Source organism: Zeus faber (assembly GCF_960531495.2).
Source record: "Zeus faber genome assembly, chromosome: 1".
NCBI classification, from domain to species: Eukaryota; Metazoa; Chordata; class Actinopteri; order Zeiformes; family Zeidae; genus Zeus; species Zeus faber.
In genome coordinates, this window is record NC_137193.1 from 44,873,605 (window position 1) to 44,900,877 (window position 27,273).

Here is a 27,273-nt window from a genome sequence, read left to right on the forward strand (position 1 = left end):
GTAAAGAGTTGTCGATTTAATATTATATAACATTGAATAATATTATATTATATTATAATATATAATACTGAATATTATAGGACTTTCTCTGGGTCTTTTCTGGATAGAAATGACAAAAATAATTATACGAAATGCTGAGCAAACAACTAGGGTGTCAGAACTATGGTATTTAATTTAATTCCAAGCATGTGCTTCACTAATTGATATGTAGCAATACCTTGGTATGTATAGTAAATCAGTGATTTGACACTCTTAACATTCTTTTGCTTTGGTTCTCACACTTTTCTCCGAGCGTCACACGAACATCTTTCTAACTTGTGACTTCTGTAGTCCGGTGCCACACCATATTAGCAATAACAATCAAACAGTCAGTCAGTCATCAATTGGTCTGTACCTGAGTCAGTGGCATTCTCAACAATGCTGTTATAATTAAAGTTTCCCAGCCATGGGAACTGTGTTTAACTGTCATTACACCTGTCCTGAGGCCAAGACTCCCAGGAGTGACTCTTGAATGACAACTATTTTTTCTGACTCCAAAATATGTGCCTATTGTCGCAGATTGAATTTAGTAACAACAGCAACAGGTATTCAAACTATGTGCGCTTGTCATGATTCATTGGATTCAAATTGAGTCATCTTGGTTTAAAATGATTTGATCATTCTTGCTTAGGTAATAAATTCTCTGCAGTCTGCAATCAAATTCTTATTGGCCACAACATCAGGAAATAAAAATAAGGTCAGACATATACAAAAGCTTAGAAGGGAATTTCTTAAAAAAAAAGAATTCTTACAAGTTCTGAGTTTGGCTACGTCATGTTAATAGAGTATCAAAATATGATTGATTAGTTGTTGTACTTTATCATTGTTTTATGTCACCTCAGTGTTAAAGCGGACCTATTATGCTCCTTTTCGCCAAGTTAATATATGGTCTCTGAGATCCCCAACATTTCCCACATATTTGTGCTGGTCTCTGCAGCCGACAACAGAGCACTTCCCATGACTAGCTCTTAGCTTCGATGCTATCAGGTTCAGTGGCGCTCCAGGCATGGGTGGAGATACTCAGATGAGGGGTGGTTCTGATTTTACTGAAGTGACGTATATTATTGCGATGACGTATATATTAGGGCTGCAAAGCTGAACGGCTTGCTTAAGGACATGTTTTCTGAAACAGACAACTCACAAAAAACTGTGTGTTAGTAGGCCCATCAGACACCCAAGCACTGAAAAAATGAGTTTTGCATAATAGGTCCTCTTTAAAAATGTACAGTCAGATTATCAGTTAATTTGTCATGCTGGTGTAAATGGGGCTGTGACGTAGCTATTGCAGAAGCAAAGCTATGAAACGCATCTCCATAATTATGAGTGAAGTGTGATAATTACCTAGGCGTGGTCTGTCAGCTTCTGAGGGAAATGGCTTGTGATAATGTCACCGGCAGCCGCAGTGGAGTTCAACTGATGATGAGAGCGTAATGTACAGGCGTGATTATTCAGCATAAGTACTAATAACCACAGGTATTTCACTATATCCTTTAGTTGACAAGACCCATTGCGTCTCAGCGGTGTAGTCAACCGTCGCGGTGCAATTAACTCATCTTTAGTGCCGCAAACTTCTCAAGCGTCCCTGAATTTGCTTCTCTGCCTGTTTCCTTTCCTTCTTTCCGCTTCTCCTCTTCATCTCCCTTTTTGCTTATTCGCCCCTCAACAAGAACTGAGGCAGACAAGACCGCAGACGTCTAAAGGACTCAGACATTCCAGACTGTTGTGTCCGTCTGGAAATGAAAGCAGCTGGAAGCGACATTCTGACTAAAACCAAATTCACAGACTCCGACTAATTCCACAGCACTCTTTGTTTGAACTCGCTAGTTAGTTCTTTCTAATATGACTGAATCCACATAGCAGGTTGTGATGGGTGCATTCCCTGTCTATCACTTTCTGCAGCTGTTTTCACGTAATTTTACACACATTTCAGGGTCACAGCTGGCCAACTTGTTTTCAGGTATATATCTTATATTTGTATGACCTTAAGACAGAAAAAATAGAACAGTATATATATATATATATATATATATATATATATATATATATACACACACACACACACACACACACACACACCATGTACACGGATTAGCCACAACATTAAAACCACTGACAGGTGAAATGAATAACATTGATTATCTTGTTCCAGTGGCGCCTGTCAATGGGAGGTATATATTAGGCAGCAAGTGAACAGTCAGTTCTTAAAGTTGATTGGAAACAGGAAAAATGGACAAGCGTAAGGATCTGAGTGACTTTGACAAGGAACAAATTGTGGCGGCTAGACGACTGGGTCAGAGCATCTCAGAAATGGCAGGTCTTGTGAGGTGTTTGCGATATGCAGTGCTTCGTACCTACCAAAAGTTGTCCAAGGAAAGACAACTGGTGAACATGCGACGGGTTCATGGGCGCCCAAGGCTTATCGATGCGCATGGGGAGCGAAGGCTAGCCTGCCTGATCTCACACAAGAGCTTCTGTAGTACAAATTGCTAAAAAAAGTTAATGCTGCTATGATAGAAAAGTGTCAGAACACACACTGCATCGCAGCTTGCTTCGTATAGGGCCGCGTAAGCCGAAAACCGGTCAGATTACCCATGCTGACCCCTGTCCACCATCGAAGGTGCCTACAATGTTCACAGGCCATTGTAGGCGTCAGAACTGGACCATGGAGCAATGGAAGAAGGTGGCCTGGTCTGATGAATCACGTTTTACTCTGTGGATGACCAGGTGCATGTGCATCGTTTATCTGGGGAAGAGATGGCTTCAGGATGCACTATGGGAAGAAGGCAATTCGGCAGAAGCAGTGTGATTCTCTGGGCAATGTTCTGCTGGGAAACTTTGGGTCCTGGCATTTATGTGGATGTTACTTTGATATGTACCACCTACCTAAACTTTGTTGCAGACCAAGTACACACTTTGTTGCAACGGTATTCCCTGATGGCAGTGGCCTCTCACAGCAGGATAATGCACCCTGACACACTGCAAAAACTGTTCAGGAATGGTTCAGGATTTTAGGAACATGACAAAGAGTTCAAGGTGTTGACTTGGCCTCCAAATTCCCCTGTCGAGTGGAATGGCACATGTTAAAACCATACCTTATTTTGTCCCCTTCATAGAGTGATTCTTGTGTTCTGTATCATGCTGTATGGATTGGTTCAATATGAATGTGTTTAGTTTCATCCCTTCATATCATAGATTATAGTGGTACACAAAATGCTTTATAATAGCTCTTTGTGAGTCATGTCCGACATTGTTGCATGACTCTGGAATTCTACATTGAAGATGCTCTTTCCCAGTCTCTTTCTGTTCTACTACAGTTTCTTTTTCAGTGGTCAGCTGTTATGCAAACTAGAAGCCCTAATGTATCCTTTACAATTTCAGATTCAAAGCAATAAAAATGCAGCGTCCTTTATTTTTTAACCTCAACTGGGCTTCAAATGATCCCTCAGATTATCACAATGAACCTACCTGGCCACATCCTGAGCCTCTACCCTGTATAGGCCCCATAGAATAGAGGAAACAAATGGTTGTGTGTTCTTAACACAATAGACAGTTATTTAGTCGCGGCTCTGAGAGAGGAGGGCTGCTCGTCCCCTTCTCTCTGTACAAATAGAAGAGAATCAGTGAAAAGGACAGCGGTCCTAAACAGATGGGCAGTAGGGAGGACCTAAAAGAGGCCCATGGTAAATGAGGACCTGGTCAGAATGATCTACTGCTCTGCTCCTCTATTATACCTTAAACCACAAGTGACAGCCTGCGTTGTCCTTTATTCAAGGCTTTCTTCTTCCGACGGCGGCACCTCAGCTAGCATCCTTTTGTCCATACATTTTCTTTATAATGTTGTTTTCTAATAAATCCCCTCCCTCTGTTTCTCCTCCCCTCCCCTCTTCCCAGGATGAGCGTGAGGCAAGGGAGATGGTGAAGAGAGAACAGGATGAGGCCTACCGTTTATCTCTAGAGGCTGACCGCAAAAAGGTGCGTGAACAGTAGAGCTGATATTGATATGATTTTGTGGATATGCTGAAAAATATATATTTTAGGAAGAAACAGCAGCTGAGCATGATTTCAATGTTCACCTTTATTTTAGCTTCTTTACCATTTGTAATAGGCAATGTTAGGGCTGTCATGATAACATTTTAGTTAACTATTTGTAATATTTGTAATACAAATACTTAGTAATTAGCAAGTTAATTGTCAAGTACTGAGGTCATTTGTGTCATTTTACACCACTTTCATAGCATAACCTCATGAGTAATAATACATGTCTACCTTAAGAAGAGCCATTTACTAAATGATTGCCGTTCACCCAAATAATTGAGATCAGGCGATTACCATATAAATTTGACAGCTCTAGGCAATGTCACACCACCTTGTTTATTGCACATGTTCTATCGGCGGTAATCATTGAGAGAGTACTCCCTGGAATAACTATATAACTTTTGGGGAAAGGGTGCACAGATATCTTGCATTTGTTGCCAAAAGAAATCTGCAATCGATATCAAAGATGTGAATTTTTTATGTGAAGGCATATGAGAGATAATGTCACTCATAACCTCCTTTTACAGTTTGACATTAGCTTGCCAACATTCAGTTGCCTAGTGCTGCTAAAATGTACTCGCTATGGCACTGTCAACTACTAATTTACAATTACAGCTGTTATCAGTCATTTAATAAAATAAATAAATAGAAACTCAACTGAGATAAAATCAAGTTTAAACTTGATCTACAAATGTAATAATGTATTGTGTGTTCACTGAGAGCATGAAATTCAGATTGAATAGTTTTAGTTTTGTGTTGCAGAGGGAAGCCCAGGAGAGGGAGGAGGCCGAGCAGGTTCGCCTACAACAGATGAAGAAAGAGCAGGAAGAGGAGAAGGAGGTAAGAGGAACATGTCATGGAAACATTTAAAAATGATTGTTGTGTTTTGTTTTGTCGTTATTACCCGGGACTACATATACTTTGAATCGTACAATGAAGAGCTTTGAGAATATAAGTTGTAAGCTTAATTTATAAAGAATATTCATTAAACGGTCTCTTTCTTACTTTAAAATAGTTGCTTACTTGCGTTCTTGTCCCTTCTCCAATTTGAGGAATCTCTGTCCTACTGCCAACTGTCCAGTCAGTAAATCCCATTTGCATTTTATGTGGGGTGTAGGTGCACACGCACTCAGTAGTTTTCAAACAGAATGCTTCTAATTACAGCGAGGCCTGTCCCTTTTAATCTCACCACACATGCATACAAGTTATTGTTCCATCTAAATGCCTTCTATTGGTACAGCACACAGCGTCATATTGAAACCCAAGTCAACAAAAGACTTCATATACAATTCATATACACAGTCTTATGCACAAACATGCACACACAAGCACGCACATGCATATGTGGTTACACACACACACACACACACACACACACACACACACAGCCTAGACAAACACACATGTTCGCTCAAAACAATTATTACCTGTGAAGAGGGAGCAAACACACACATAGAGAAAACAATAATAGTCTGTGAGGATGGCACCAGTGTTATAATCCAATCTTTAGTACAGTGTAGTCGAGACTGATTGTTGTTTACTCAGCACCGCTGAGCCAAAGGGCTCTGAGAGGTATCCGGTGACCCAGCCTGCTCGGGTGATTTGTCACTTGATTTAAACAGGCGACAACAAAAGACCCTCAGGCCAGGCCCGCTTAATTATATCACTGTAGTCCAATGACCAAACTAACGTGTGTCTGCATGTGCGCGGTGTGTTTAAAACATGAAAAGACAATACAGCCATGTCATTCTTATTTATATCTGGTCCACTAACCAACCGTGTGTCTGTGTGTCTGTGTGTCTGTGTGTGTGTGTGTGTGTGTGTGTGTGTGTGTGGTTATGTGTTCACGCACTCTTTTGTGTGTTTTTTTTTAACCACAAAAGACACTGGCCATGTGGTTGTTATTCATAACCCTGCTCATTTTTCACCTTGTATGGTGTTTATGGATTCCTGGTGCCAACAGACTAGCGTTGTGCTACAGTGTAGATATTCATCATTTGAAGACAGATGCTTGGGACTTACATTTATATTCACATTTATTTTATATGGAATGTTCCACAAGATAGATGTACAGTATATGACTATCTGCTCATGAATACCAAATGTTTATGCATATGTTTATTTAAAATTTCATCAGACCACAACTGAGTGTTACAAGTTCTAAATGAAACTCGCTAAAATATTTCACATCTCATATTATCAAACAGTCTAGTTGACGTATTGATGTGATAACAGGGCCTGACACGTAACTTTAGTGATTGTCAAGTTAGTTGAAAATATGAGAACAAGGTGTGTGTGTGTGTGTTTGTTTGTGTGTGTGTGTGTGTGTGTGTGTGTGTGTGTGTGTGTGTGTGTGTGTGTGTGTGTGTGTGTGTGTGTGTGTGTGTGTGTGTGTGTGTGTGTGTGTGTGTGTGTGTGTGTGAACCATGGGCCTCTGGTTTGACATCGTTCTGCCTTCGGGGGTCGTGGCGTGCAGCCGCGAGGTATAGCTCAGGTGTAGCTCTGTCTCTTCCTTCTCTCTCCTCCACTCCTTCGTGTGTTTCTCTGTGGTTAAAGAAGCAGCAGATTGAGCGAAGCTGCCGTCTGAGCAGCAGCTTTGGCGCGTGTCCTGTGGTTTCTGCAAGGACGCTATCCCTCACCTGTGCGCGCGTGTGTGTGTGGGGTGTCTGACTTTGGTTGTGTGATGCCCCCATGCATCCTCCTTTCTGTGTGTGTGTGTGTGTGTGTGTGTGTGTGTGTGTGTGTGTGTGTGTGTGTGTGTGTGTGTGTGTGTGTGTGTGTGTGTGTGCGCTGCGAGTCCCACGGGTCCCCTTTAACTCAGTCAGCATCAGCTCTCTATACCCGGGAGACTCGGCGTAGTGGAGCGGCACGCGCCCTGCCCTGCCCACCCAACACCAGCAGCTGCTAATGAGCTACTGTTGTACACTCTTATCAAATATAATTGCATTATGGTGTGTAAATAAAGCCGGGGCGTGTTGTCACAGCACATGCTCCCAGGCTGCTTCCTGACAGGAACAACAAGCTGAGGGAGAATTCGCGGACGGGTGGTGGAGGAAGGCTCGAGAGAGGGCTGGAAACCTGCTCCTTGGGACACAAGAGAGTTGATTATCTTTGCTTATATAGATGGCGGTTAATGGTAGACTGTTGTACCGCACAAGCTGGTTCCTCCAAATTATCATGCCGACCGTTTTATCAAAGGTTGTATTGTGGCCTAATAGGGCGCGTCAGATAATGAAGCAGGACTTTGAGCTCAGGGTGAAACGTATTGGTTGATACGGAGTACCTATCACTACTCAATTGCTTTGACTGGATGAAGGCCATTAGTTTGCGGTCATTACATATTTTTTGCTCCATCTAACATGGTTCTGTGTGAAAATAATCAGTCAATGATTTGATCTGCATTATCGGGACAGTAACATATTGAACAGGAAAAATGCCTAATCTCAATGTGGCTTTTATCGTACAGACAGCTGGGAACTTCATGCGACACAAGGCAACTAATTCAGTCTGAATTGAATGTGAGGCAATCACTCTTTTACTCACTGTTGGGTCAACAATGTTGATCCATGTGGAAAGGTTTTTGTTTTTTTTAATTGGGTGTACAGGTGTAAAGAAACTGCAGCCTCAGTGGTTTAGCTTGACCTTGAAAGTAACCATTGACTAGCAGCCTTCTTTCTAGTTATTCCAGTTTTCCTCTGCATTGTTCTCTCAATAACCATCTTTGTTGTAGTATTCTCCTTAAATGAACACCAGGTATTATTTCAAATACACAGAAAATGTGCATGTGTTCTTAACAAAGAAATGCCAGCCTATCTTAACTATTTCTAACTCGTTGGTGTGTTCCCTTTCCTCTCCCCTCTTCTCAGGCTATCCGCTTGTCCTTGGAGCAGGCGTTACCGCCAGAGCCCAGCGAGGAACAGGGGGAGCAGATCAGCAAGCTGCGGATCCGCACACCGAGCGGCGAGTTCCTGGAGAGGCGTTTCCTCGGCAGCTGTAAGCTGCAGGTCCTCTTTGACTTTGTGGCGTCCAAGGGGTTCCCCTTTGAGGAGTTCAAGATACTCACCACCTTCCCCCGTAGAAATGTAGGCAGACCGCCGTCACACGTGCATAAACACCCATACACACACAATAAATGCAAACGTTTTGGCACCCCAGGTCAAAATGTATGTTAGAATGGATATCAAAGTGAATGGAAGCTGACCTGACCTCTAAATCATATAAAGTCAAACATGACACCTTCCTTAAAAAAATTAAAATAAGATTTGTCTTTATTTTATTCTTTCATGCTGTTAAAGTTGCCAAAAGAGGAGTTACAAAGTCCTCATTGACAGGGTTCCCAAACATTTGCACAGGGCCTTTTTCCTGTTTTGAAACAGAAGAAACTTACGGTCAGCTTCATTTCTCCTGGATATATATTGTAACATGCATTTTGACCTGGGGTGCCCAAACTTTTTGCATTCCACTGTCCATCCATTGAAAGGTCTGTCCACACTCTGACACACATCAGCTGTTCACAACTCAGCGGGGCCGTGAAACCTATTTTCACCATTCGGGTAATCCACTCGAACCTTCTTGGTTCAGCTCTTAACTCCTCGGGCACAAATGAATGATATACTTGTCTTTGTGGCCTCGTCGCAGGCTCTAAAGTGTTCTCAGCTCGAGCTGGCGTCTCTGCTGGAAAGATCCACAGCTGTATTTGGTTCTTCTGTCCCACCGAGAGGCCTGAGGATTGCCCAGGAGGAAAGGGAAATAGCATGGGGGGGGGGGGGGGGGGGGTTGTTGGATGGACACTTGGGGATGCTGGATGATTGTGTGGTACCTGTTGTCAGTCCTCCAAGCTGTGCTTTGTTTCTTTCTTCTCCTTTTTTTGGTTTTATTTGTTTTTCTTGATTATCGTCATTTGTTGTTGTGCTGTCCAAGTCTTGTTGTCTGCGATGGGTTGCGCAAACACGTCTGTGTTGTTGTTTACTCATACCTGCGGAAGGATCAGTTAAGCCAGCTGTAAATCCGTCCACCTGTGCACATGTTTTATTGGGTGAATATTAATTAGTATCAGCCCGTTGTGTATCCAGTACACTCTGTCAGTGTTGGGATACAGTTGTCAGCACTAACATTCGTATTCTCTGTGGCTTGTGCTGCTGCAGCTTGACAGCTACAACCTCTCATTAAAGGGGTGGGCTGCAGCGCTGCTCGCTAGCTAATGAGCACTGTTTTAACTACTGCTTAATTAGCCATGCTGCTTGAAACAAAAATTTGATTTCCATTAATCAAGTGAGGTGCGTGCTGGCTTGCGTGTGTGCGTGCCCGCGTGCGCGTGCATGTGGGGGGGGCTTGCCCAGGCAGTGAGCCATGGCAGCCTGTTGGGAATGCGGGGGCATAAACACCTCAAACCCAAAAACACACACACATTTACACATCTCTTGCACACTCCCTCTCATCACAAACAAGCACTTTCAACCCATCCACAAATATTTTCAAGCAAACACATGCCCCGCTCACAAGTTTGTCACTTAAAGGATGCACAGTTGTCTCTTCATAATCAATAGCAAACATGTGTTTGAGACAGAGATAAAGATGTGTGTGCATCACAGATGAAATTCCGTCAGAAACAGTATGGGAGGATTAGGAGCAGAGAGAGGGAGATATGGAGAGAGAGCAGACAGAGAGAATAGATTGGTGACAATGCAGAATCAGAAGAGGGAGAGACAACAGAACTGTGTGAGGGGGAGCTTAAAAATGAGGAAAATATTAAATTCAGAGAAACATTTAGTGGGAAGAAGATAGAAAAATTAGTGGGGGGAAAAAAAGAAAAGAAAAGGAGAAGTGAGACGTTTCCAGAAAACAAAAGGCGAGAGATTTGGGGATGTGAAGCAGCAGAGGAGGCAATTGGTGGGGCGCTCTAATCCTGCGGCTCTGTATTGTAATTAAATGAGTGGGGGGGCACAAGGGAGCCTCCATGTCGTCCAGACGCTGCGCTGCCGCTTTGCCAGGATCGGAGGAGGAGAGCGGATCGACCACTATTGCATTTGTAATACAGCACAACTGTTGAAAGCCGATCTGCAAAGTATCTCCCTCCTCCCCTTCGCTCCGTACTTGCTTCTTATATCCAATGTAAGCCCCCCCCCCCATCGGCTGAATAAAACAAAGACCTAATTGACGAGAACTGTGAGTTCCAAGTGCCCGGGACACGGTCGACTGTCAGCAAAATCAAATAATACAGTTGTTTATCAGACTGAACGATGGAGCATAATCATTTTTGATATTTGTCTTCCACGAGTGTTTGTGGCACCTTCCCCTTTCTTGGGCAATAGCAGGAGGGAGAGGGGTAGTGGGATGGGGGGGGGTCTATTATTATCCAGTTTTTGGATCTGGTCTCTTCCCCAACATTTGGTATCTGTGGCTTAGCTCCTCGGTACTACAGCAGGCCTTACACTGGCAGCGCTTGTACCAGGCTTAGCTGTGCCCAGGAAACTTAGCCCCTCTTAGTTTCTATGACTGTCTGCAACTCTGAGGGGCACTGGGTGAGGTGTGGCTGTTAGTTATTATTGATAATGGGCAGTTATCAGAGCACTGTAGTAGCGGAGGCCTGTTACACTTTTCTCCTCGGGCTGGTGGCGAGCGTGTTCAGACCGTGGGAATAACGGCTGAGCTACACGCAGCAGTCACCGCTCTGCTTTGCAGCTTTTTCAGACAAACCCGTCTGCGTCTAACCAGCGTGTTATTCTTCTCACTGTGATACTGTACCCACTTCCTGGTTTCCCCATTCTCCTAATCTGTCTTCCAGCCTCGTCTCGATCGAATGTTTGAACTGCGCGAATTCGGCCAAATCTCTCCTTAGACAAAACTTAAGATGCAGGGAAAATAAACAGAGCCACTCAGAGAAGCTTGGGCTGCGTCAAAATGGATTTTACATCTGCACTTAGCGCCGTGTTTTCTGTGTGTGAAAGCATCGTGTTTCCAGGAAGAACTATTGCAGTTTATTGTTAAAGTGGTTCAGTTCCCAGTCGCTGATTTGAAACTCCACATAATATCCTTCGCAGGTATCACCCACCTGCCTCTCCTGTGAGTCCGATTTAGGTTTCTATCGCTCTATGCCCCCCCCCGCCCCCATACATTAAGTGATGGATTAAACCTGTCGTATGCAAAGAGATGGTGAGATGCCGCATTCCTCCCCCAAGTTAAAAGCTGTTCCCTCCCCTGGTTTTGTCCATGGGGATCTCAGTCCTCCATCTTCTCCTCCTCCTCCTCCTCCTCTTCTTTCCCTCTCTCTCTGTCCCTTTTCTCCCCAATTATACTTTTCTTTATACCTCGGTGTCTCTCTCTCTCTCTCTCTCGCTCTCTCTCTCTCGCTCTCTCGCTCTCTCTCTCTCTCTCTCTCTCTCTCTCTCTCTCTCTCTCGCTTTCTTTGTGGTGTGCGCTCTCCCTGTATTCCTTTATACATTTCTGTTCAGACCGGCTCACCCCTCTTTCACCCCCCCCCCCCCCCACGCCGTGCGGTCCCGTCTTTGATGTGCCGCGTTGGGGCTCTGTTCTGTTGTGTTCGCGCCCCGGCGCTACGTGTTGTCACCGCTGCTGGCACCATATAATGATCTCCCACTGCTTTTGTAATTGGCCAAATAAACACTTGACAACTCTAGTTTTAAAAAAGACAAGTTATTTGGTTTTAATTAACATAGTGGGGCCTGTAATGGCTTCATTAAAATGCGTTATTTCAGCTGCACGTTTGATTATATTGGGAGCGAACATCTTGAGCGCCTGTGTTTATTTTCTCTTTCTTTCTTTGCTCAGCGCCGCCTCCCCTGTTATCAATGTGTTTTATTCATTTAGATGATCTTCATTTCTGCTTCTCATTTTAAACTCCCCCTTGAGTTTGGACGATGCGATGTCACCCAAGATGAAGCCTGACATTTGATAATAACAATTACACAGGGTTGATATTAGCCTGTTATTTTAGTGTGATGTTTTAATGTGATGACAGGTTGTTTAAAATGTAAACTAAATAAATAAAATGTACATAATATACAAGATTACCTTGTACCAGCTTTTAAAATTGGATTTATTTAGAGTTGAATTCTTAAGTCACTATATAATACACCTTGTGATTGTGTTGATGTATTGTTGATTAGCCAAGCCGAGCAGGGGGGAATCAAGTGTGTTTCGCGGCACCTCATTTCCATTGTATTTTCAATACAACAGAAAACAATTGTGGAACGTCTGTCATGTCCGTGGAAAAATCTTTGGGAAAAGTAATCATTTTCCTTAATTAGTCACAGACAATATCAGAATTCAACAAGTAACCGAGCGGTTTAATCCAAATTGGTTGACGGAAATTCTATTGACTCAAGGTCAAAAACAAACTTTGGAGCGGCTAGCGAGATTGTGTCAGTCTTCTATCTGTCTGTCTGTCTGACTGTCTGTATGCGCGTCTGTATGTATGCATGGCACCGTGCGTGCTGCCCGGGATGAGAAAATATGGCTTAGGCATCATGGAGGCAAAACAACAGCTTTGTTTGTTGACAGATGCCTCCGTGCTTATGGTCTGTTAATTGGATAACAATGTAAACAATCACCGATGGTGCCCGTCTCCTGTGTCAGTGTGGCATCTTTTTTCCCTGCTCTCCTTTTCGAAGTCAGATGCTCACACCCCTCCCTGGTTCACCGGGTGACTAGTGTATACCCACGCTGCACACACGCATTCACACCTGAATTCACTCACAGCGCTCATTCATGTACACACTTGCTTTCCCGATCCGCACACACACGCGCACACACACACACACACACATACACACACACACGCACGCACACACACACACACACACACACACACACACATACATCCACCTGCTCCCAAAGCCTCATTTACCCCTACCTGATGCCGTGGTGTCATAACAGCCTATCAGGTTCATTAGCATGGCAGCCATTTGCAATGTGCGGCTCCCGAGGTGGGGAATAAAAGAACAAAGCAGCTTTATCGGTAGTTAACTCTGCCGTTGGGGTGGAATCTCATTTCAGGATCCACAAACCCAGATACAAACACACACCGACACACAAGGCGTTTCTCTTATGCCCCCCTCCCATGGTGCTGTGATGCAGTTAACTAGGTGAGGTGTGTCTGGTTGGTGTGACAGCCCCTCCCTGCCAGCGCCGGGCTCCTTAACAACCCGCTGAGAAGTCAAAGGGCCTAAATGACATGTTGAAATGAGAACAAGGAGATGAAAGCAGTGGGCATCAGAGCCGCCGCCGCTGGTGTGACTTTCCATGGTCGCCCCTTGGGAGTTTGAGATCTGTGGCCCGGTGCTGATGTGTCTTCCTCACCCTCACCTAATTTACTCGGCCTTTCTGTTTTTCCGCTGCTTCCTCCTCTGCTGTATTGTAGAAACATAAGTATGTGTAGCTATGGTGTGTTTTCTACATTCTCTATATATTATTGCATATTACACAGGATTACGTTAGATCGTTAGAGCAAGATAGTCAACATATTTAACCCTCGACCGTAATGCATACGTTGGGACAAAAATAACCTGGTTGATTTTTTTTTTTTTTATTCGTTTGTACATATTATTTGATTAATATTATTATAACATTAATATATTTAATAGAAACAATGGATTCACATAATCAAAACCTTCATTAAGAATTCCTGGAATTTTAGATGATTGAAATAATAATTTAAAATAATAGTAATTCATAATTAAAAGGAATTAATTAAACATAGATAAAGAATCATAAATCCATAACAAGTTGTTGTTAATTAATAATTTGCATTTCACATTCATTTGCTCCCTACAATAGATTGCCTTGGCGAGATTGGCCGTCGACTTGTCCACCTCGCCCTTTAACCTTAGACATAGAAAGCAGGTAGGGCCACGGCGCAGTGAGCTGGTTAATTATGGTGCAGGGTTTGAATGGGCGCTCTAATCAGAAGGAAGGACTCGTCACGCAGAAGATAAGCCCTGGACACGTCTCCGTGTCGCTTCTCCGCGCTGTCACACGGCCCATTCAGCCCAGGTGTTAGACCGGCCCTATGTAACACAACCCTACCAGCGATTAGCTCACATAAGCTAGGAGGCCCACAGGGTGCGGGTGTGTGAGTTTATTCATTTTGAAATGTTAAGGTCAGAAGTCTTCCACACCAACACGGCTAACTTCATCAGCTCCGTTGTGGGTGGCATTGTATTATTTGTCTGCTTCTGGTGGTAATTGGTGGCTTTTTTTTACCTTCTTAATGACCTTCCTTTGGACCTTGGTAATGGTGGACTTGATCATTATATCAGTTGGTAGACACTCAGACACACTGTTTTACAACTCACTCCACTCCCTCATGCCCTTACAGCTCCGTCCGGTGAACCTCAGTGGTTTGTTCTGGACCGGAGCCTTCTTAACAAAACAAACCTGACGGAGCTCTTAGAGAAACCCAGCGCTGCCTGGCCGCTCAGATTACTGCCTCCCCTGTTCAAGCTTTTAACCAAGATGGTGGAACAGCGCTCAACACACACACACACACACACACACACGCACACACACACACACACACACACACACACACAATGAAACACAAAGTCAGTTGTAACTCTGCACCATCCCGTAGGCTGGATGGCAGGGGACCCACGGTGAGGCTTTCACCAAGGTTCTTGTTTTTCCATTTTTAGCCAAATCGGGTGCTTGAATTCCAGGGATTGAACTTGTCCACTCGCTGTCCTTGCTCTCTCTCTCTCTCTCTCTCTCTTTCTCTCTCTCTCTCTTGCCCCCCCCCAATCCACCCCCCCACCCTCCCCCTCTCTCTCTCTCAATCTCTGCAGATCACCCAGTTGGATCCAGGGTCCACTCTGCTGGAGGCCAAGTTGTTTCCTCAGGAGACGCTGTTTCTGGAGGCCAAAGAGTAGATGGAGACTTTCTGCTAAGGCCCGCGACTCACTGACTGACAAACTGCTTGGACACACTGGTCACCAAGCACGGGCCTCCGGTCTGGGCCTATATGCGCGTGCACACACACACACACACACACACACACACACACACACACACAACCAGAAATACACACACATCGAGAGACCGCCATGTCAGACAGACAAACATAGACACACCGGCATGCACATACAAACACACACATCTAAGTAAGCTCTGCTCTCGGTGCGTTGGTGGCACATGGAATGCCTCAGTGTGCACGCAACGCTCGAGACGTGACAACAGTATCACAAGCACACAGCCAAACACTCATACCCCATCTCTCTTGCTCACTCTCTCTCTCTCACTCTCTCTCTCTCCATCTTTCTCTCTCTCCCTCCCTCTCTCTCTCTCTCTCTCTCTCTCACTCTCTCTCTCTTTCCTCACACACCCTTCCGTAGTCCCCACCCCCCCCCCCGCCACCTAACGATCTGCAGTGTCATGGTTTTGTGTCTAAATACAAACACAAAGACAGTATGATGACAAAGAATTAAAAAAAAAAGACTGAATAGACAAAACACTGTCCCGTTTATAACAAACAAAAAAGGACTTGTACCCCTCCCACCCTCCCTTGTCCCCTTCCACCACCCCTCATCTCCCCGCCCCCTTTACAACTTCAAAACGACAAGGCTGCTTTTTTAGAACATGTTTTTTGTGTTTGAATAAAAATAAATGCTAAAAATAAAAAATACAAAAAAAAAAAAAAAAAAAAAAAAGATAAAATTAACAGCAACTCTGACAGCGAAGAGGAGAATCCCCACCCACCCCCACCCCGCGCGCTCAGTGGTTCCCCAAATCCCCCCGACCCCCCAGGATCTGCCGTGCTCTCTTCCGTATCCTCTGGTTTTAACATACGCTGTTCCACAAGCCAATCAATTGCTCAGTTGTTCATTTTTGTTTCTTTTTTCTTTTTTTTTTCCTTTTCAAGTTTGATTCTGTATTAGTTTTAGTTTGATACACATTATATAAAATATATATGAACATGGATCAGTCTCTGCCAGTGATCTGTGGACATGCATGCAATGCATCTCACACACACACACACACACACACACACAGGGCTGGGAGATAATGACAAAATCAAATATTATACTTTTTTTTTTTTTTACAAAAACCTTTAATATTTTGGGGATACCTTTTGTTGCTTTCATAAGGTATTTAAACACAGAGAGAAACAATCTTTACTAATGTGGATATTTTGACAAAGCGGGTAAAGACGTTGATAACTTTACTGTAATGCAGCCTTAAGGATAACATTTAACTCTCATAATAATGCGAAACAAAATCCCAGACTATATCTATTCTAATATCCCAATATCAATATTATACTGATGTACTGCCCAGCCTTAAACCCACACACACTATTTTCTACCCTTAAAGTAGTAATTCAGGTGACCAAATTGTTTAGATATTATGGAGGTTCCGCATTAATCAAATAAATATATTCATATATATAAAAAATTAAATCTATCAATCTATCTATCTAATCTATCTATCACCATGCGGCCTACACGTATAAGATCATTTTAACTGTGGGTAAATATTATGGTTTTCACTCGGACCGTCCAGTTGGGAAGGCTAGCTTTAATAACTTCTATAGTCCTGAACAAAGGAGAGAACAGGAAGTGTTTGCTGAACATGATGTGGAAGTCAGCAGATTCTTGATGGTTTCCGTTTTTATAAAGCAATCTGGAAGGCTGAAGATCACGATCTTATTGAATCAGTGGTTTCTTGGGTGAGCTGAGAAAACTTGGCGCCCCACTCCTCATTTCTCTATACAAACCCTGATTGTTCTTTTTTTGTTTTTTGGGGTTTTTTTTCCCCACATTAAATGCTTGAAACACAAGCGAAGCATGAAGGTATTTGTGTGATATCACCTGCCGAGGTCCTGAATTCACACACACCTGACCATACACAAGGTCAAAACTCGGCGTCGAGAACCCTGAAAAACCCTGTACGCGCATGCTTTTCTCCAAATGTTTTAATATTCCCACCCAGGCATCTCTCGGTGATATCATTCACCCAAATGCTAATTTCCCTTCCTCGGGCGTGCGGAGATCACGCCGGCTTAGCCCTCCATCTGCACCGGGGCCCCTGTGTCGGCTAGAAGGCAAAGTTTGGGAACCCCAGCGGAGCCTCTGCCAGAGACCTGCTGCTCAGGAAGAAAACTTCATCCCTCATCAATAAGCGGCTGGGCGGGCAGGACGATCCCTGGGACCCGGATTACACCGAGACGCCGTGGCTTAATGAGACGGGACGTAACGAGACCCCAACGTGGCATTTTTACAATCTGGTGTGTATCGAGGGGAGAGGAGGTGATGACCTAACCGCAAAGTTTGGGGTAAAACAGAAAAAGTGACGGCTTTCTTTATTCTTCCAGACAAAAATAGGTTAAGAACTGTTAGAACGCATAGATAGCACAGGGCTGCCACTTGCTGGTGACCCTTCCAAAGGGAGGGAAAGTTCCTCCAGATGAAGTGTCTGATCATCCTGCCGTTGTCTACGTTCTCATGCGAAAAGTAGAGCTCCTGAAATGTGATCAGTGATAGACACTTCCTGCTCGCTCTGACCAGACATGACACGGCTGGAGGCAGAATGAGTGGAAGCGAGAGAGAGGCAGAAAACACCTGCACACAAGTAATGCACCTTGTTTTATTTTATTAGTGACTCCATTATTAGTCGTTATATCCACATTTTTTACATGCCTGCTATGTTTCAAATGGGCTTCATATTGAGATTGAGAGATATAACATCAAAAATGTAGAAAAAAGGAAATTTCTCACTACAGGTTCAGTAACTACAATTATATTTGATAAATGTAAATATATTGAAACGTTCTGTTAGAGGCAACATAATGTGTACTGTGGAGTTATCTAAATCAGTGATTATCAACCTTTTTCACGTCAAGGACCCTGAAATTGGTACGCATGAGGCCATGGACCCAATTTGTTTCAACTTTGTAGAGGACCCCATGGGACCTCTTGGAGGGCTCCCGGGAGGACCCCCTTTATTTAAATCTCATGCCTCAGCAGACATTCTATGGACCAAAAGTGGACTAGCTGAGATGTGAATGTTCACGTGCTGGTGTCTCTTTCCCTGGAAGTTTTAGGGCCTAATAGTTTAGACCAGAGGAATGGGATTTATTTTTTTCAGGCGGCTTAAAGGACTCTTTGACAGCCGTCAGATGCATCTCTGTCTGTCTGTCTGTCTGACTGTCTGTCAGTGTTGTGTCTTCCCTGGGGAATAATCTGGATAGTGCAACTCCACTCAAGTGTGAGATTACAGTTTCAATCAGGAAGAGTTTTGACTAATGTGCTCGGGCATGCGGCTTTGTACGGTGGCAAATTGACAGTAATGTAGTGGGAAACGCCTGCCGGTTATAAAGGTATTTCTCTCATACTGGACCAGACATGTCACCCAAGTTCTGTTTGGCATTTTTTTATATTATTATTATTATTTTATCACTGCTCAGTTAGTGAAAAGGCCCCGGGTGTGAGCTCTCTGATCTGAGTTAGTGTGACAGACTCTAGCATAATGTGGTTGGAATTAATGAAATGCTCATACTTGTTTTGGAGAACAGGGAAGTAGCCTAATGTTATCTCTTAAAGTTTTTTAACTTTCCTGAGAGCGATTTTTACCAAGTGATGTTGAACACTACAATTCAAAAAGAAAACAAACTTATCATCACTGCCTTTGTTTTCTTTTTAAATCGCACTCATTTGTGGTGGTGTTTTAATTTTTCTTTAAATTAAACTGGTGTTGTTACTGATTATAATAAATACTGATCTTAAGCCATTCATTAACTTGAGAATATTTTAATAAAGTGGATAATATACCCATCAGCTCCTCCTCGATTACTTGGTTATCACAATAGAACAATATAGAAGCATCCTTCCAAAGTGGTTTTGTATCTGTACCTCACGTATATTCATATGTGACTATTAATACATTCTAGATAGTGTATTGAGGATACTGTGAGTATATTTAGCACGGGTATATCACCCCTAAATCTGACAGTCTCGATGAAAATGATATTATTATTTTGTAATTAACTCGTATTTTTGACACTTATTCAGCGGTGGAAACATTGGGTTGCTGCCCTTTGACACTCCAGTCCAAGTTGTTCGACCAGGGTTGAGCGTGCAGCCCCACCCGCCCAAAAAAAGTGCAGACAGCTGTGGCGTGACGTCCTCAGCTACCAGGTGACGTCGGCAGAGTAGGGTGGGGAGGGGGGTAGGGGCGTGGCCTGTCAATGATTTGTTGGTTTAAAGGAGTTCCGAGTCAAGTCCGGTTCCAGTTAAACCACATGGTTTTTAGAAACTGGACAGTACACCATAACCCCCCCCCATCCCTTCAGAGCAGATTCTTAATGGATCGGTTACTCATCAATCTGAAGGTTGTTAACTGCTCATTGTCACCGTCTCATCACTTCAGCTTAATTAATTTAGATTGAATAATTCTATCCACGTTTTACTCATTGAAGCTCTAACGTCGCTGAGCTAAAATCGTTGGGGACCTTTTTTTTCTCTTTTTGAATAAAGACTACATCGCGAAGAGGTTGAAGGCGTAGCATTCCATTTTAAGAGACTATTACAGATGAATGACTTCAATTACAGACGCACTTATTCAAGCGTTATCTGGTGGACCCAGAACAAAATGGGTGCGAGAGAGGAATAAATCCATTTAGGCGCCAGTCGGATAAAATGATATATGGAAATAATCACTTAGTCGACCTGAAACAATGTTAAATGTACTACTCATAATTATTATAATAATTATGATAATTATTCGTAGTAATATAATATATTATTAAGGAATATAGTTGATGATAGTAATAATAATTATGCATTGTTATAAGTATCGTTATTATTAATATCACTATTATTTCATTGTTATTTTAATTATTGTTATTCATGTCATTATAGTCGTTTTATTTATTTTTTATCAACGAGCACCTGGATGTTGGCCATCATTTGCCTGTTAACCAAATAAAATTAAGAAAATAGCCTTCTCTCTATCCCCCAGAACCTAATCAACCCGCTGGAGGTCGAAATAACATCATTTTCTATGTTAACATGAGTTAAGTATTTTTTAATTGCCGTGTTTCCTTTGTTTAGTTTGAAATATGAATCGGCCCGAACGGAACGGCCTCCCACTCCCCTTTAAGCGTCTGCTGTGTAACTCTGAACACATTATCCTTTTTGGAGTGACGTTTCTAACTTGGACCTCCACTCCTGTGCTCCTAATAAAAACAAGGAAAAAAAAAAAGAGAGAAAAGGAAAAAGAAAGGGTCTAAATTAAACCTGCGGCACTGGGATTATCAAGGGCCGGGATAAAGCGACGAGCGGTGCCGAGCGCCTCTGAATGGCGCCGTAATGATTGCTCCGGGATTGTCCCGCTCCTCCGAGGTGCTGCCGACCTGCGCGGCCGCTTTGTGCCCGACGCGAGTTTCAGAAACACAGCGGCCCGAGCGGCGCAGCTCAAAGCGGCTCCATTGTAGGAGAACACATTGAGTTTTGATTTGGGGACAAAGGTGTTTCTCAAATTTCCAGCGAAAACCCGCAAACTCCATCTGTGATCTCAATGAGCGCTATTCAGGGGCGGCCTGCTTTTCTGCGCCTTTCGTTGGGTGGGGAGGGGGGGGGGGGTGGGGGAGGCAGATGTAGAGGGTGGAGGGGGAGGAGCGTTTTAATTTAATTGGCTGGTGCGACGTCTCCCTGGCCGCGACACCCCCCACCATCACCACTCCACCTACCCATCCAACCAGCCATCTACCCATCCATCCCATAATACACAGGTCCCTAACTGCTGCAGGCCAAAGAAGTAGTCACTGATCTAGGCGTGGCATTGTATAACCCAAGGATAGAGAGATAGATGCATAGAAATGGGAAATGTGCAATAAACCTACAAAGTTACTTAAAATATTTTCACATGTGCAATAAAAATATAGATAGTATCTAAAAATAAAAAATAAATTCAATAATGCAATAAAATAGCAACAAAGAATTGAAAATGGCAATATACAATAAACCTCAAAAATATACATGCTAAAGGCCTATACATATTCATAATTTTATTTCATTTTCGTTGTGAGGTTTGCACTTTTGTGTGTAGCCTAATTATTATAATAATTGAGATATATTTAGTTTTTCTCCTAAAATAAGTTCGGGAACCGCTCTACTGGTCTTTGCCCACCTGTGCATTGTTTCTATTTAAGTTTTAAATCAATGTCACACACGATGCGGCCTGCGTCTCTTTCAGCCCCTGGTCCAAATGCTGCGCTGACCCCTGACCCCTGACCTCTGTCTCCGTTGAACCGATCGGCGGATGCAGCCCGGATCCCCGGGAGGCTGCCGTGCAGCGGGGAGACAGGTCCTAGAATGGAGCCCCAGGGTGCAGGGCAAGGAGACATGCTGCTCCACATGTTGGGTCAAGCAAGGCCTTTTACTGGTCTGGAGCCGCAGAAGGAACCCAGAGAAGGCCTGACGGAGGTTTGGTTAAAATAATTCTGATCTTTTAAGCGCATTTCATTTGTTATGTAGTACAAAACCTAATGTCAACCATTGCTATAATAACCAAAAATGTATATCCTAAAATCGGCCAAAAGGTATAAACAAATGAAAAATAAACTTAATATGTATAATAGATATAAGATACAGATAACATAAATATATAACAATAGGAGCAAATTTGTGTGTGTGTGTGTGTGTGTGTGTGTGTGTGTTATTATTATATATATTATATTATAATTATAATCTATATTATATTCTAAACCTATGATAAAAAAGACTCTCACAGGTTGTATGTAAATAGAAGTGCCTGTGCAAAGTCATTGTGGGAACCTTAATTTTACCGGAATGACAGCTCGTTGCCATTGAAGATAATTAGGTTGAATGTGTAAGATGTATTTTAATATCATCTCCATTAGCATGTTTGCTGGTGATTAAGGTGCAGTTCACACAGAGGGAAGCAGATGGCTGCTAGTTGCAGAGATGCAGGAGCTAAACACTGAGGAACAGACTCAGTATAGCAACCAAGATGCATCAATAATATTTAATTTCTTACTCTAAAATTCGTTTAAATTCGTAAAAATTTCCAGTAGAACTTTTAGTCAATGAAGGGCCAGGTATAGGACTTCCAACCAGTGCAAAAGTAATTGTTTTGTATCCTTATTGGATCAGTGACGTGTTCTCCAAACAAGTCAAACCGGAAACTGTGGCCAACAAGAAAAACATGAATTTGAAAATAACGCATTTATTTGTCATTTGAAAATAACAAATGTATTTGTCATTTGAAAAAAGCATATTTATTTGTCATTTGAAAAGAACATTTATTCGTCCACCGAAATGAATGTTCGATTAACTGGTTACACTCTTACCACATATCGTGAGCGTTCTATAATAACGATAATAACATGATAAATAAACGAAAACAAAATAAAAGTTGGGCACGTCACATGTTTTTCATTTTTACTAATCAAAACATGTTTTTTCAGAATTACAGCGACAATGTCCTGCAAATATTCGAATATAAACAATATTGATCTATTTCAGCGGACCAAAACCAGCAACTTGGAATTATTTGCTTGACATTGTTAATATTATTATTATTATTATTATTATTATTATTATTATATATAATATAATATAATATAATATAATATAATATTATATTATATTATATTGTTTCAAATGATGATGATTATTATCATTATTATTATTAATAATAATAATAATAATAATAATATTTTGTTATTTATAACGTTCTAATTTACTTTTACCTGAATCTCTGAGTGAACCAAATCGTTTCACTTGGCCTAATTGGCCTGATTAAGATTGGAATATATAAATGTACATATTTATGATGAACCATAAATGATATACAGTCACATGGTCATAAATACATTCTGATTGGATTTTGCAAATGATAAATCAAATTCATCAAATCAAAATAAATAATTCAAACTAAATTAAAACCTTTAAAACATATTTATTTATTTGTTACAATAAATAATATTTTCTAGTCATAATCGATGATATAATTAACATCCTACAGACTGTTGGAAAGAGACATGCAATGCATTTTAAAATGTTTGTTGTTGCGAGTTGTCCAGACAAAAAAAACGATTCGTTTTTTTTCAGTTCCATAAAACAATATTTTATCAAATTACCTCGAGCAACAATACAATACTGACGACATTATATTTTTCGCGCACTTCTCATCAATAAACTATACGATATAAATCGAATTTATATATATATATATATATATATAGCATAATTGAAAGAAAATGAGAAAAACCCTTTATGGTGCTGGACACAATTTATTTTTAGTCGATTTATTCTATTCATTCGTTAAAAAATAAATATTAAACAAAAATCATTAACCTGATTTCGCGTATGGGGTTACAGTTTATAGAATACGTTGTACATTTTTACTATATTCTGGGCGGCTCAAAATATAGGCCAAAATAAATCTCAATTCTGCTGACCAAAGTCAAGCTCTCAAGACTATATATACAGCAATACGTCTAAGCAATTATCGACAATACTACATCTTTACAGGAAATACACCTTCCCCGACTGTTGTAATGGAAGATAGAATTACGTACCTCGGTTGGATGGGAATAAGCAGTGACGGCAGACATCTTTGTTTTTTGTTTTTGTGTCTACAGATTTCACTGCAAAAAAAAGGGGTGCAGCTTTATAGAAGATATACATGTCAACGTTTTGTCATTTGTCAAGTACTGAAGAGTTGTTTTTGCTTTTCGGGACATAAAATATTTTCCTTGTTATGACAATATTGTTTTCTTTAACCTCCCCCCCTCCCCTCCAAACCAGGACATTGTTTTTTGTTTATTTTTTAGTTGTTGTTTTTTTTTTTTGTTGTTTTTTTTTTTTTTTTTTTTTTTTTCTTTATATTGGATATCGATTAGAACTTTCCATGAACTCTGTTCAGACTGTCAAACACTAAAGAACCGAGGTGGACACAGTTGAAAAAAACAACCCCCCCCCCCAAAAAAAAAAACCAAGCCAGCCAATCAGATCGCTCCTTCCCCCTTCGGCCAATGGCAGGCGCCACATTGTTGTCAAATTTGTCTAATGAAAACGCAGCAGCAACAATGGAGAGAGAGGAGAGAGGGGGGATCTGTATCCACCGACAGTCTCCTGAGGAAGTTAGTGTCTCACCTCGGCTGCTCCCGGAGACACCGGACGGGGATGCAGGCTCCTCCGCGTCTCTCCTGGATTTGCCACCTCCGTTGCAGCGGGTTTAGTCGCGTAGTGTAGGTCAAGGTCGGACAGGCTGTCGGGGCTTCACCGCGTATTCGATTGTAACACAGTTATTGTTAATTCCACCTGTTGCTGCAGGTATGTTGTGAACTTTCCCGGTGGTTCGGGAGGCTCCGCATCAGACCCGTCGCAACAATCTCAAAAGTGAACCCCCCCTCCCCCCCTCCCGTCCTTCCGTTTAGTTTTGAGGTAAAGCAGGGCGTGGAAAGGCGGGCATGGAGCTTCGACCCGAGCTCCCCGCGGTGTCCTCGGCTTCCCAGGTCTATGCCGGCGGCGTCTCGGCGGCGTCCATCCCGGTGTCCGTGGCCACCAACCTGCTGCGGGGCCCGCCGCTCCTGCTGCGCGCCGCCGAGAAGTACCCGCGCACGCCCAAGTGCGCGCGGTGCCGCAACCACGGCGTGGTGTCCGCGCTCAAAGGCCACAAGCGCTACTGCCGCTGGAAGGACTGCATGTGCGCCAAGTGCACGCTGATCGCCGAGCGCCAGCGCGTCATGGCCGCGCAGGTGGCGCTGCGGCGGCAGCAGGCGCAGGAGGAGAACGAGGCGCGGGAGCTGCAGCTGCTCTACGGCACCGCGGAGGGGCTCGCGCTGGCGGCGGCCAACGGCATCATCCCGCCGCGGCAGAACTACGAGGTGTTCGGCTCCGAGAGGGACGCAGGTCGGTACCGCTGTGGAGAGAGGGGGCACGCACATGTCATTTGATGTACTTAATGTGACTCCAATTTCAATTCTTCCGACTTTGTTTTGCGCAGCCCTCGCAGTTGTATCCCCTGTCGTTTTATTCCGCTGCACCCTTCTTGTATGGGGAGATCTTGATCTTTGAAAAGCTGGGTGACTAGAACAGAGTGGACTGTTTCCATATTTGCATATAAAACATACATAATAATAGCGTGGCCCGTCAGAACGTTTATAGCGTAGACCTAAAGCGTTTCCCTCCCTTTCTTCTGATTGGCTCATTATATCACATGTCAGAGAAAAGGTAAATGGACTACAAGGAGGTGTAGTCGTGCTTGATGGTGCTTGTGTTTTGTGCGTGATGGAGTTAAAAAAAAAAACCACTGCCTAAAAGTTATCCATCTCCATACAGAACGATGTGGATTGTATATCTGCGTAAATCAAATCTCTATACTGTCTCTATTCTTCACTTTATCAATGAATCAATTACGTGATCGATTCAATCCATGAGCTGTAGTTCCGTTTTCCCTGATCGCTATGTGGACCTGTATTGTTTTTCCCATCGCGTCCATTCTGAAAAAGACTATTTCTCTCATAGATTCAACCATCCAGAAGTACGAGCTTTTCCCCAAGAGCCAGCTGTCCGTGTCCGCCACCGCTCAGCAGCACGCGGGCAAGTCCGTCTCTACCGACAGCGACTCGGCCACGGGCGTCTCGTCTCCAGACCTGCGGCACGGAGGAGGAGGAGGAGGAGGGGGAGGAGGAGGAGGGGGTCGAGGAGGGGGCTCCGGCTCGGAGAACGGAGACGGTACCGAGTCCTTCATCAGCTCCCCGGTGTCCAAACCCTTGAAGGACGGCGAGGAGAGCCCCGGCTCCGTCAGCCCCCTGGGCTCAGACTCCGGGTCCGAGACCGACAAGGACGAGCGAGATCCCTCCCCGTCCCCGTCGGCCTCCAAGCACATGAACGCCATCGACATCCTGACCCGGGTCTTCCCGAGCCACAAGCGCAGCGTCCTGGAGCTGGTGCTGCAGGGCTGCGGCAAGGACGTGGTCCAGGCCATTGAGCAGATCCTCAACAACGGCGGCGCGCAACAAGGCCCCAACAAGGCCGGTCCGGAGGAGACGTGGACGGCGGAAAGGATGCTCCAAAGCGCGCACCACCCCACCCTCTCCTCCTCCTCCTCATCCTCCTCCTCCTCCTCAACCTCCGCCTCCTCCACCACCGGCCCCGTGCGGCCCATGCTGCCCGGGGCCATGACCCTGAGCAACCGCTCCGCGTTCTCGCCGCTCCAGCCCAACGCGCCGCACTTCGGGGCCGACCCGGGCAGCTACCCGCTGGGCACCCACCTGGGGCTCAACCCGCTGCGGCTGGCCTACTCGGCGCACAGCCGGGGACTGGCGTTCATGACGCCCTACTCCACCACCGGGCTGATGCCCACGCTGGGCTTCAGGCCGCCCATTGACTACGCCTTCAGCGACCTGATCAGGGACAGGACGATCCTGCACAAGGAGCAGGGCTACACCAGCCTGTACGGGCCCCTGGTCAACAACACGCCCGACAAACAGTGAGGGGTGTGTGGTGGGGGGGGCCTGGACCTTGACCCGATCATATACTGCCACCAGGATGGACCAAGAGAAGAGCCACCAAGTGTTGAGTGTTCTGGAGAAAAGTCTGTTACGTGTTTCTGTAAATAATATGCTTATTATGATTATTATTATTATTATTATTATTATTATTATTATTATTATCTGGCTTGTGGTCAATTTTATCTGCGAGGACAAAGTCACTTCTAGTGTCATTTTCCAGAAATTAATTTCCCCATGTATTAATTGTTATTAGACAATGATATTTCCACTGAGCATTAATGCACCCAAATATAACTTGTGCCGTTAATGGTGAGATCATATTGAAAAGAGAAAGTCATGGTTGCCGGAAAAACAACACACACCTACGGCAATTTGAAAAACTATGAAACTGAAATAAAATTAATATAGTGGTCAGAACTATAGTTCTCTGTACTAGTACTATTGATTTTATTTCAGAATGATTTTGTTTCGCCATCTACAATAACACAGTATATAATTAACAGTATATATATAAAATTTGTGATCCGAATACGAAACCTGAGTTATATTTCAGCACATCTTTGAAATTAATTTGAACTTGAATTACCTAGTTATTATATTTTCAAGCCCATTAAACATTCCATACTTCCAGGCTTTCAATGTTAAGTTATTATAACATGTAGTTTACTGATGTTAACCCTAAAAATATATATTGTGAAAGT

The 27,273-nt window shown here is 43.3% G+C and overlaps 2 protein-coding genes across 2 annotated transcripts in view; both read left to right on the plus strand.

The window, feature by feature from the left end:
* faf1 (Fas (TNFRSF6) associated factor 1) overlaps positions 1–15,899 on the plus strand; it is an 86,940-nt gene extending 71,041 nt beyond the window's left edge. Inside the window, exons 16-19 of the mRNA XM_080017749.1 lie at positions 3,931–4,011; positions 4,837–4,914; positions 7,941–8,156; positions 14,877–15,899. Of these exons, the coding sequence (XP_079873875.1) occupies positions 3,931–4,011; positions 4,837–4,914; positions 7,941–8,156; positions 14,877–14,960 (459 nt within the window). The 3' untranslated portion in view covers positions 14,961–15,899. The remainder of the gene's footprint in view (positions 1–3,930; positions 4,012–4,836; positions 4,915–7,940; positions 8,157–14,876) is intronic.
* An 8,627-nt stretch (positions 15,900–24,526) lies between these two features.
* On the plus strand, positions 24,527–26,554 carry dmrta2 (DMRT-like family A2; the record flags this gene model as incomplete). The annotated part of the gene is made up of 2 exons (XM_080014601.1): positions 24,527–24,980; positions 25,584–26,554. The coding sequence occupies 2 exons, from the start codon at positions 24,527–24,529 to the stop codon at positions 26,552–26,554; spliced, it is 1,425 nt and encodes a 474-aa protein (XP_079870727.1).
* Positions 26,555–27,273: the final 719 nt, after the last annotated feature.